The 12,107-nt window shown below is 39.5% G+C and overlaps 1 protein-coding gene across 4 annotated transcripts in view; it reads right to left on the reverse strand.

Annotated features, from left to right (window-relative positions):
• The window catches only part of ephb2b (eph receptor B2b), a 127,228-nt gene that overhangs the window by 9,520 nt on the left and 105,601 nt on the right, over positions 1-12,107 (reverse strand). The window contains exons 6-11 of one of the 4 annotated variants that reach the window (XM_085407255.1): positions 10,770-10,894; positions 8,688-8,850; positions 6,988-7,096; positions 5,237-5,301; positions 3,512-3,625; positions 3,147-3,394 (exon numbers count right to left, since the gene is read on the reverse strand). In XM_085407255.1, the coding sequence (XP_085263381.1) occupies positions 3,147-3,394; positions 3,512-3,625; positions 5,237-5,301; positions 6,988-7,096; positions 8,688-8,850; positions 10,770-10,894 (824 nt within the window). Of the gene's footprint in view, positions 1-3,146; positions 3,395-3,511; positions 3,635-5,236; positions 5,305-6,987; positions 7,097-8,687; positions 8,851-10,769; positions 10,895-12,107 lie in introns of all 4 variants that reach the window. The other 3 variants (XM_085407253.1, XM_085407254.1, XM_085407252.1) reach the window with 3 other exon arrangements.

The following is a 12,107-nucleotide window of genomic DNA, read 5'->3' on the forward strand; positions in this document are numbered from 1 at the left end:
TCCAAAAGGGACATGGTGCTGTGCTCATACACTATAGGCATTATCTATTTGATGCACCAAATAAAATGTGACATTTCAAGCACCACTGGTGATGAAGAGCAGTGGTGTTGTAATGTCACATTTTTTATGCTTAGAGCTTTTATTTTGTTGCATACAATTTAAACATTCTTTTTTCAGAGATGAAAATGTTAATAATGTCATTTTCTTTCTTTTAACTCTTCCACACACTCTGCTAAAAATGTGCTACAAATCCACACTTTAGTTTAATATAGTTAGATTATATATAGAAAAAAAACATGTATAGATCTGCCTGAAACCCGAGCCCATAATGTCAGCGTAGAAAGTTACTATAACGTATTGGCTTTCCTTTAACAAAACACATGGAAGACAATGTTTGGGTTTGTCCAACTCTGCTCAGCACGGACGGGCAGGACTAAGCTAGGTCTGGCTGGCAGTCTACAGCTGTTCCCCGCCCTGGTTTGGTTAGGGCTTTACCCCATACATGGGGAGCGTCTGGAGCAGTGGTGCAGCTGTGACTCCAACTGTGCACACCTGCACTCTCCCCACCACCCACCACGTTGCCTGGAAAACAAAAGATTCCACAGGATGGTGCATGGGAGCTCAGAGCCGGGTGTGAACAGACAAAAAGGCTAAGAAGTGGAATTGGAAGGGCAGGCAAACAAGGCCCAGAGCACAGCCAAATTCCTCTAGCCCATTTTTCTTTCAAACACTTTGCTGCTCATTAGCCGAGTGGATGCTTCTCCTCACGTCAAGCTGCTCCTCCTTGTCTACCACAGCAATTAAGCAGAATGCATTATTCATGAAACTTTTCTCACAAATACACAGTGCCACCTCATCTGAAAGCTATGTTTGCATATACTTTAATTGGAAAGATTCATCCAAAGTCTTTGGGGTCAGACTAACTGGAAGTAATACCCATGAATTTGTGAATGAAGGTCTAGTGTGACTAATATGAAAGCAGTGTTTCACATTAGAGACAGAATTTCATTTTTTGTACTTTCTCACCTCATATTGAGCTGCAGACACAACCCCCAGCCTTGATCGATCTATTCCTTTCTCTACCTTGCTGCAGGTTTGCTGCAGAAGGCAGCAGGGGAGACAGTCCTCCTGCAGGCAGCTCACTGCAGTGACCATTTAAACAACCGCCCACCAATCACCTCAGAGAAGACACAAACCATGTTCGGAGGCTTTGACACTGTCAGCAACTGTTGTCATAAACTGTCACCATGAGGCGTTGCAGGTGTTCCCTGTTGCTTTGAGTACAATGTGCTGTCAAATATGTTTAGCAAAGATCTAAATATACACAAACACCATGAGCCACAAGATCAAATTCCAAAAAGAGACGATCCTTTCCCTCTCAGAGGTCAGAGGCAGAATGCAAAGAAAGATTTTGAAACCAGTCTGAGCAGTATACTGACAGGAGCTTGGATGTTTGTTTCTTAAGTCATGGCCTAGGAAAGCTAAACTGGAGGATATCATTTAAAGAGATAGAGACTGTTCTCTGGTAGTTAATAATTAACCAAAAATACCATGGGAAACAAAGAAGAAAGGCAGTGGTTCTGGTGTTCACTGAGAAAATGGAAATTAAGCAATAAGGCTAGATTAATCCATATAAAATATACAAATCTACTAGTCTAAGATGCATTTTTATTTCACTCACATCCCAAGACAGATGGTAAAGGTTTGTCTGATATCTCATCTCATATCCAGTATCATTTTTAAACATCTGACATCTCATTTTAACTCTAGCAAAGTATCTTAATTATTTATGGGGGTTGTAAATGGCAGAGCATGCCTGCCTCATTCTAATATCCTTCTCTGGTTAAGATTATGAAAATTAAAAATCTTGGGAGCAATCCTTATTTCTTGTCAAGGAGTGGTTGGTGGGAGGGTCTTTGTATCCATAGTCTGATATGTATGTGCATCCATACACATTGCAGCATATTAAGTAGAAAGAGTAAACACAAGTAAAGACAAGAAAAATAGAAAAGCACACAGACAGTGCTGCAGTCTACCTTAAAATGCTTCTATATTTATTATTGGTTTCACTTTGAAGAGAAACTCGGAGTAAAAAATGTTAGTGCTGGGGTGAACACACATTCAGTGTGTGTGAGATGCATGATTGATGAGAACAATTTTAACACTGTAACTCACTGACTATACTGGAGAGATTTTATGAATAATATTTCCTTGAACTAAGACTAAACAAGTGCATAAATGACATCAAATTATTTGAGAAGTACTTGTGTAACTGTCAGTGTGCGTTTGCGTGCACGTGTCTATGTGCAAATACCATTTAGTATTCTTGGTTGTGATGCATCTAAATAACCAGCAAACTAATATGACTGAATGATTCATGTTTTCATATTAACACTGCAATCTGAAAACCATCCTACTTACAAAATGCAAAAGCTGCAATTTTACATTTTGAGAAGAACTTCACAAACTGTAATTAACAGTGCATTAATAATCAGGAGATGCTAAAAAAATTCAAACTGACAACTGTGCATTTCTTCAACAACCATTGGAGGTAAATTTACTGAAGTGAAGCTAATTAGCATTAATTCCGTGATTTGGCATAGCAGCTAAAATTAAAAAAAAAAAAAAATGAAAACCTTGTTTTCTTGATAATAATATGCTCTTGTCATAGTAGGGGTGATTGCCTCTTGTCAGTTTTTGACAGGTAGTTAGCAGGAAACAGCCGTTGTCTAGTGTAACAGACACTGTTGTCAAAAAACTCATTCTGCTAATACCATCACATCAGTTTTTAGGCTTGTCACAAGAAAAGCCCTGAATTGAGACCTCTAAGATTCAAAGCAGTGAAGCAGTTCATCTTGTCAGTGTGTGAAGTTAATGTTACTGTTAGCAAAACAGCTGCAATAAAGAGCTTTCAGTTTCATAAGTCAGTCTGACTCACTGCCAGTTTGTCATTATTAATATACGGCTAACCATGCAACTAGCAGCAAACATAAATCAGTGCAATAATTATCTCATTTAGTACTATGTAGACCACATAAATTAAAATTTGTAGAAGAAGACTAAATCACAGGCGCAATATTGAGACAAAAAAAAAATCTATCACGGATGAGACCCAGGCTAAATAATGCAAACATGTAGTCACTTACTCTGAGGAAAGTGTCCAGAGATCCATTTTCCATGAACTCAGTGATGATCATAACGGGACTGCTCTTGGTGACCACACCTTCCAGATGAATCACATTAGGATGGTCAAACTGGCCCATGATACTGGCCTCGCTTAAGAAGTCTCGCCGTTGCTTCTCTGTGTAGCCAGACTTCAGTGTTTTTATCGCCACAAACATCTCCCGTTTACCTGGAAGCTTTAGGTTGCCACTGCACACCTCCCCAAACTCCCCTGCAAAGAGGTTGCATAGAAAAAATTGTTTAATTAAAGTTTGCATCAACTGCTATTTAGAAATCAGCAAACATTGCGTCGTATTCTGGCCACGTTTCAGTCAGATTTTTCCATTACCTGCACCAATGACCTGTTCAATCTTCACACAGGATATATCAATCTCCTTCGCAAACTCCCTCACAGCCTCATTGGGATCCTCATATGTGAACGGATCAATATAAATCTTCATTCCTGGAGTCACTTGTAAAAAAGGAAAGTACAGCTATAATATTTGATTCCTGTGGTCATGCTTACACTGCTGTGGCTTGACAGCCAAATGCAGTGAGGCACATTAACAAGCAATTCACCTTGCATTCACACACTCCTGTACAATTATGGGATTTCTGGTGTGACATTCAAGCGATGAAGGTTGAAAGATGGAAGCAGTAGTGTAGTTACAAATAGAGGTTATAAGTAGTGCCTCATGGCTATCGTGCATGGCTATTCAGGCAGCAAGGACATGGTACCTCCAGTCCTATGATAAGGCAGGTTAAAATATATATGTATAATCTCCTGTGAGTCATAGTGCCATTAACACCCAGGAAAGAAACCTGGACCATATATCAGAATTGCTTAGCCCCACTCCAAGAAATAAATTGGCTATCCTAAGCCCTAGTGCCAGGTAAATTGGCTTAAGGTGGCTTTTAAGCATTCAGGGACTTAAGTGTCCCAAGTTTTAAATCCGATTATTAAGCTCATACCTACACATCAAGCCAGAGGCTATTTGAATGGATACTGAACTAATGGTCCACTGCAGAGCTAGCCGAGCTAGCAGACTGCCTCAAAACCTGGCACACAACGCTGAAGAAACACGGTGCAGAGACGAACAGATGGAGACGATCTTACCAGGAAACCCCCCACCCCATTTACTAAACCCTAAAATCTCTTCCCAAGCTGTAGCACTGTTTAACAGACCACCTTCATGCGATGGCAAAGACCACCAAGAGCAAGGGCAGAAGTCTGAACTGTGACTGGTGTGAGGACAGAATGCACAAAGGCACACTGGCTTCTGATGTTAATAGCTGTGAAATACCCACGCCTTTCACTAGCACAGTGAAACTGAACTAAACTAGAATTCTTCACACAGAGGATTTTACACAAAAAAGATGAAGCAGAGTGGTAATTACAAAATAAAATAAACTAATTTAGATTAGGTCATAAACTTGAGCTCAAAACAGATCTCTGTTTCTCCAATCATGCAGGACAGAGACAGATTAGCTTTAAGATCTTAGATGAAGCAGTGGTGAAATTACTCAGTCCTTTTTCACAGATTTATCTCTGCATTATTGTCCCTATGATATTGCACTGCCTGAAAACGAAGAAAATCATTGAGTAATTTCATTCATTCAGAGTCTTTTGAATTTTTTAACAATGACAAATGACTCACGTGCATTAGCATGCTAATGGCCTTAACGTGAGTAAAGACTGACCTATTTCTGGCACAATGGATTTAGTTAACTATGAAATGTGTTTCACAGTACACACAGACACGCACACACAGACACGCACGCACGCACACACTTGGAACACTGGTTTTGATGTGGTTAAATCCAAGCTCTGAGTGAGCAGATCCAAATAACAAAGTGGGGGACGAGCAAATAATGGGGTGCTGTGCAGGGCTGTAGCCAAGGACACCAGCATGCAAGGTGGTAGCCATGGAGACAGGTGTGTGTGGCAGCATGAGGTCTGAGTGATAGCCATGGAGATGACTATGTGACGTGGTAGTCATGGAGACAGGTGTGTCTGGTGCAGGAGGAGGAAACAATGGTGACCGCAAGCAGAGAGGAGTGGTGGTTTACTCACTGTGGCCACTGGTGTAGTGCTGCAGCTTGTCTGTGTATTCTGAATCTGCCCTGTCAAAGCCACGCCTCCTGGGGGAAAGACAAAGAACTCTAGCACTGGTTCAAGGAAAAGGAGCAGGGAGGAGGAGAGAAACAAATCAAACACCCCCAGGTCTACCTAAACTGAGGAGATTGCTGCAAGCCAGGACTTGGTGAGCAGAGAAGCCTTTTGCTGTACAGAGAAAAGTATCCAGCTATGCAGTCGTACTAATTCGATTTTCTTTCCAGTACACAACAGTTGGGCAACTGCATGAATCTGCATGTCTCTCCCTCCTTCCCCAAGTTCATATAATGATAACATGGGTGGGGGTTATTGGTAAACACATAAATCTCAATTTTCAATTAGATAAGCTTGTATAGTAATCGGTAACATCACAGAGACTCTTCAAACAGAACATGACAGAGGTCTTCTTCACAGATAAATAAATACAAAAATATCAGGTATTGCCAATTCCTACAGATCTTCCAATAAATACTTGAGGCTTTCGCCAAAAACAAGTTAATCCCTCATTGACTGCTAAAATCCCCAAATTCAGCTACAGAAAACGAAGAAATTTGTGCTCAAGTTTTTTGTTACTAAGACTCGAGTATCTGTTACTTAGCACTGTAGGTATGCACTTCATCGTTTCTGCTTATGAATCCAACTTGTAACTAAGCGCACCACCATAACCAGATATCTCAGAGCGCCACCCTAAGTTCTGGCTCAAAACAAAACAAACAAAACCCTAACAAGATTATACTTCGGTTAGATGAAAAAGCAATTTTTTAAATTCTGTTTCTGTATCATAGTTTTAGCCACTGAGCTAGTTTTTAGTATTACAGACTTAACTTAATATATGGCACATCAGATCAGATTCTTTTTACCTTTTTTTTGCACTGTATGATCTACAGCATAGGTGTCAAACTCTGGCCCGCGGGCCAAATTTGGCCCACAGCCTAATTACATTTGGCCCGCGAAGCCATACCAAATTACTATTAGAGCTGGCCTACTTGTATTATACAGCTAATATATATATTGTTTAGTATTAAGCTTTGCTTGTTCCATATTCAGTTTTTCAGCAAAACGTGTTTTAGTCCATAAGAAAAGATTCATTCTTATATGTGGAGGAATAAATATATTTCAATAAATATTAACATTAGCCCGCAACTTTGTTCCAGTTTTGAATTTTGGCCCACTGTGTATTTGAGTTTGACACCCCTGATCTACAGTATGTCATCACGATCTATGACAGTGACATGTCTAAGCAAAATAGCCTGCCTACATAGTAAAAAAAGAAAAAAAAAGGGTTAGATCTCCTATAGAACACTGAAAAATTAATCTTGTCCATTCTTCTGTGAATTAAAATGCTGTACAGGTGGATGGCTACACTTTTAATTTAAGCGGCCATAATGAGAACTGAATTCTTAATCTTGCATTATAAACCTCTGGCACCGTCTGAGTGTGAGCATCCAAAGAGCTCTAATTTCAGAGATCCAGACTTTTATTATTAAAGCACATTTTATTATTTTTGCTGCTGCGAGACTGAAACTTATTAAGAATTAATATATGTTAATCAAATTGTTTTCATCGCTGCAAAATCACATTTATGAAGCCATGACCCCGAATAAGCTTACTAATAAAAACTCAACAAATAAAAAGTGCTCATGTTGCAGGCCTGTTCAGACATTATATCAGCGAGCAGTTTAATAAACTCTGTGTCAGAACTGACTCACCGATTACAGACGATGATGATGACAACCACCGCGATGAGGAACACCAACCCAGCAGCTGCTGAGCCAATGATGAGAGGCAGCTTCTCCTGAATGCTGGTGTTGTATTCCGCTGTAGAAAGAAAAAAGATATATAGATAAACACAGATAAACATGTGTCATGTAAAAATACACACACCCACGCACGCAGAGTCACAAGCTGAAACATATGGGCAAGCGTCTGAGCCACTGCATATGGAGGGAGCAATGGGTGACAGACAAACATACGGCTCGGTGAACCGATGAGCATTTTGGCATCTTGACTGGTTGCATGCACCATTTTCCAAAGCACAGTGAATGTGTTCAGATGCCACAGATATGGACAAATCATCTGGCAGAAAGTGTGTGAAGTGAGAGAGAGCATGTTTGGGTGAGACCCAGACTGATCAGGCAGCCAAAAATGGGAAACCAGCTACTGAATGTGCACACAGCCACGGCGCCAGATTCTTTTCTTGAGTACCACGAATGATAAACAACTTTGCAATCTTCCAGACAAATGGGTGTGTGAGTTTCCCACTGCTTTTTAGTAATAGTTAATAGTTCATAATACGATGTAATGTAGGTGGTAGTAGAAAAAAAACCACATTTATTAATGAACAATATTCACCACCAAGATGTTATTTACAACTACGTCATGTTTGTATTATTTATTTTTATTATTTACAAAGTTGTGTGGGGCTAGAAGTGTTGCCTAAATCATTAATAACATATAATAAACTCTTTGGAGTCTTCAATCATTCATCAAGAATAAAGTTAGTGCAAGTGATTGATAGTGTGCTGATGTAGGTTGCTGGAACTCTGCTGAGAATTCGCTGATGTAATAATTTCTCTGTACAATTGTATTTGTTTTTTAAACTTTGATGTGAATACAGTTTAATAATTAATTAAAGCATCTGTGCTTTTCTTTTGAAACCCCAGTTTCAAAAATATAGTTACAAGCACAGTAGTTTCTGTTTTTTCTGTTTAACTTTTCATTTGCTAGTCATTTTTCCTTTCGTCTTCTTTCAAACACACACACACACACACACACACACACACACACACACACACACACACACACACACACGTTAGAGTCTATGTTTACACAATATTTACAGGTACGAGACAGTTTGATACCTGTAGCATTAGCACGGCATCAAGGATATTTGTATTAAAGGCTGAAGACGGCACCGCAGGCACAGGAAATATGATGTTCAGAGGGGGAAAACCCAGGCTTGGTTCTAAAATTAAACAATTCTACTGATGTCTTCTAAATGTTCTTCGTCTTTAGTTATATTGCAGTACAAAGATAAGGTATCGCAGTACCTTGTGTTTGACTTGAAAGCTTAAAAACAAAAAAGCTACATTTTTTCTTTTCATAAAGAAATCTGTTTAACAACACAAAGGAAAGAAATCTGCAGCGCTGAAAAGGAGGATAGTAATTATTATACGAATAAAATATTAAAGATTGCTCTTGCTGAAAAAAGGACAATGGAAATAAGAATATGACTTCAAGGCCTGTCTTATATGGTTTCGGGTATTGGGATTGTTTACACCACAACATGCTTCCTTCGCATTCCAGCAGCTGTCTGAATTCATACTATACAACATGGTGTGTCGGCAGGCCACGCATGAAAGGTGATAACAGCCCTGCGTGCTCTGGTGAACATTGGCTGAATTCTCACCCTCAGTCATGGTCTGGAAGTACAGTTTGCCACTGTAACGTCCAAACCCAGCTACGGTGCGGGCCCGGACCTGGAACACGTAGATGCTTCCTGGCTTGAGGCTGCGGATGACTGCAGTGTTGGTCTGGCTTCTGATAGTGGTAGAGTTATATTCTGATTGGTCCTGCAAGAAAAAAGCATGTTAAAGAAAACAAAATGTTAAATTTGGGAACATTAGTAATAACAGTCTTATAAGAATTATGAACTACTTCTTAAAGTAGAACCCAGAAGAGACAAATAATTCAATAGTATCGACAAGCGCAGCATCTAGCACTTATAAGGAATTTAATATATATATAGATATGTATATTTTTCTTATCTTCATTCATCACGCTGTGTTGTTTTAAACTGTGTGTATATTAATCACATTGTACCTGCTATGTTTGGAGCTGGAACAGTGCAGAGGAAAAAAAACACTGATAAATTTCCTGACTTCTCTACATTTCTTTTAAATTCAAGGTAACCTCAAGAGAACTAATATGAATCATTTGCTACCACAAAAATAATGCAGTGCTTAATAAAGAAGCATGACTGAAAGTGCTCCAACAGCCGCAGTTAAGAAGGTAGAGTTGGTGGCAGTTCTAGGTCAGTCGGCTTCTTTGAGCCATACGTTGTGATGATCAGAGTTGTATTTCACCACCACGCTCTTCCTCTCCCGAAAGCTGACAGGTTTGAGAGCAGAGACTCTTAACTGCTCCCTTCAATGCAGTGCTCAGCGCACACTTCTGAGTCACAGCAGGGGTCAAGATGATTGTTTTGACAGCTCTCTCCAGCAGTGTCAGAAAAAGGAATTATACTCAAAAGTGGAATGGCTCAGCATGTAGACAAAAGCTTGACAAATGCTGCTTATGTGTGTGCAAATACGTGTGTGTGCTATGTCTGTGAATGGCTATATGTATTTAAGTGAACGTTCTGCTCAAATCAATGCACGTTTCTCACTTCAAGCGTTGTTGTGAGAAAGTATGCCTATTTGGTGGAGCCTGCCCCTTAAAAACTATTTTTACAGCAGTCAGTGTACCATTGTTTTAACCACAAGTCTGCATCAGTCCCCAGTGGCTGTTACTGCAGGCCTGAGCATGGCTTCCTTTCCCAGTGACGTCTGCTCATTCTCTATAAATGAAAGAGGGTTTGACAAGCTCTTTCTACAAGCTTTATATGATCTACTGTGGGCAGACATTCTGAATTTAAATTAACAAACAAACAAAAAAAACTGGCCACTCCATTAGATATACCTTACTAGTACCTAGTTGGACTCATGCTGTGCCATTTACACTACGCTCAGTTAGTTCTAAAGTGTGCAACAGAAATGTGCCCATATTATTACACCTCCACCAGCAGCCTAAACCTTTGATGTCAGGCAGGATGGGCCCATGCTTTCATGTTATTTATGCCAAATTCTGGCAGAAATTCAGACTGATCAAACCAGGCAACATTTCTCAGATCTTTTATTGTCCTGTTTTGGTGAGTTTGTGCAAATTGTAGCCTCAGTTTTCTGTTCTTAGCTGACAGGAGTGCCACCCTGTGTGGTCTTCCTCTGCTATAGCCCATGGTTCAAGGTTCAACATTTGCGTTCAGAGATGCTCTTCTGCATACCTTGGCTGTAATGAGATGATACTGCCTTCCCAATAGCTTAAAGAGGTTTGGATATTCTCTTCGGTCATCAGTATAACCCAGAGAACTGCAGCGAGCTGGATACTTTCTTTTTCTGACCATTCTCTGTAAACCCTAGAGATGGTTTTGTGGGAAAGTTCCAGTACATCAGCAGTTTCTGAAAAATTCAGACCAGCCCGTCTGGCATCAACAACCACACCACATCCAGAGCCACTTAAATTCACTTTCTTCCCTATTCTGATGTTTGGTTTAAACTTCCGCCTAAATGTTCTGTGTTGCTGCCATGTGTTTGGCTGATTAGAATTTTTTATATCAAACCAAGCATCCTGTGACTGTATTTATTTATTCTAAAATGGGAAAAAAAGAAATTGAATTCATTTTTATGAGTACGAGTAAAGAGTGTGTGTTCAAATGAATGTGCATGAGCTGTACCTTCTCATAATACCGCAGTTCATAGTCTAGGATGACTCCATTAGGCTGGTCGGGCTGGGACCAGGAGAGGGTGATGCTGTCAACAGTACGGCTCACCTGGTGCATTATAGATACAGTCGATGGAGCTGTAAAGAGATAACAACAACAGCATATTAAGTAAAAAGCAAATCAATCACCACCAACTTCACAGTCATGCTCAGGAGAGTTTTACAGGATCTTTAAAGTCACAGCCAAACACTGGGTTCTGCAAAGGTGTAAGGCTATAAAATCTAATGTAATAAAGTGGAGTCTCCTGTTGGAGAGTTTCATGGCTAGGAAGCATTTCAAGTTGGCAAGTGACAACACTAGCTAAATCACATAAACAGCGTCACGGGACTTCCCAGTATCAACCGTGACTTTCATGGGATTAATTCCCGCTTGTTTTACTGTTGATAACAGACTACCTTCTACAAATAAATCATTTTAAAATCACCAGACCATCATATATTACATGAAGAAAGCACATTTTGAAGCCAAATAAACTAAACAAATTGAGCAAATAACACGAGCCACAAAGAGTCTACACAAAATTCTTACCAAGCTGTTTTTGTCCTCCCGCATTCCTGTTTTATTAAGATTTTTTTTAAAAAAATGGTGTTTTCTCTGCCAACATTTTTTGCAATTCCACCATTTATAAAAAATAAATAAGGCTGACTGTTGACTGTGATGGACTGGCTTAGTAATAAGATTAAGTCAAGCTGATTTTAAAGAATGCTGCACAATTGTTTGGCTGGAACGTTAAGTATCCATTTTCTAGTTAAATATTCAAAACTTTTGATCTGTTTGCCTAACAACAACAACAAGTAAATGGCCTAAAAGGTAAATCCCTCTGGTAATAGTATATAGTTAGGAGTTTTAATATTTGATCACACATTTGTCAGGTCTATCTTGAATAGTATTCTCTGTGTCATAAAGACATTCTTTAAAAAACAAAGCTTGTTTTTTGAATTTTTTTGAAACATTTGTTTTGTTTTTGTGAGTTTAAAACTTATTGGGCATAGAGAGAAAATATTTTTCAAGGTTGTGACATTAGTGAAGTTCTTTTTTCTTTTATGTAGCAAAACAAGTGAAATTATTTTTTACTCCATTGCCTGATTTTAGTCATACATGTGTTTTCGAGCAAACTGAGTCACAAAGTAATTTAAACGTCTTACATCATGGGTGGTCTACTCTGGTCTTACACAGCTCAGTGACCTAAAATTCTGTCAGGTCCGGGGGGGGGGGGGGGGGGGGGGGGGGGGGGGGCGTGAACACCTCAAGTCATCTAACATCCATTATGATTAGTTCAGGGTGCTGCAG

The sequence above is a fragment of the Rhamphochromis longiceps genome, linkage group LG5 (genome assembly GCF_057381845.1).
Source record: "Rhamphochromis longiceps isolate RC_006_pf linkage group LG5, R_longiceps_female_GT1.1, whole genome shotgun sequence".
Lineage (NCBI taxonomy): Eukaryota > Metazoa > Chordata > Actinopteri > Cichliformes > Cichlidae > Rhamphochromis > Rhamphochromis longiceps.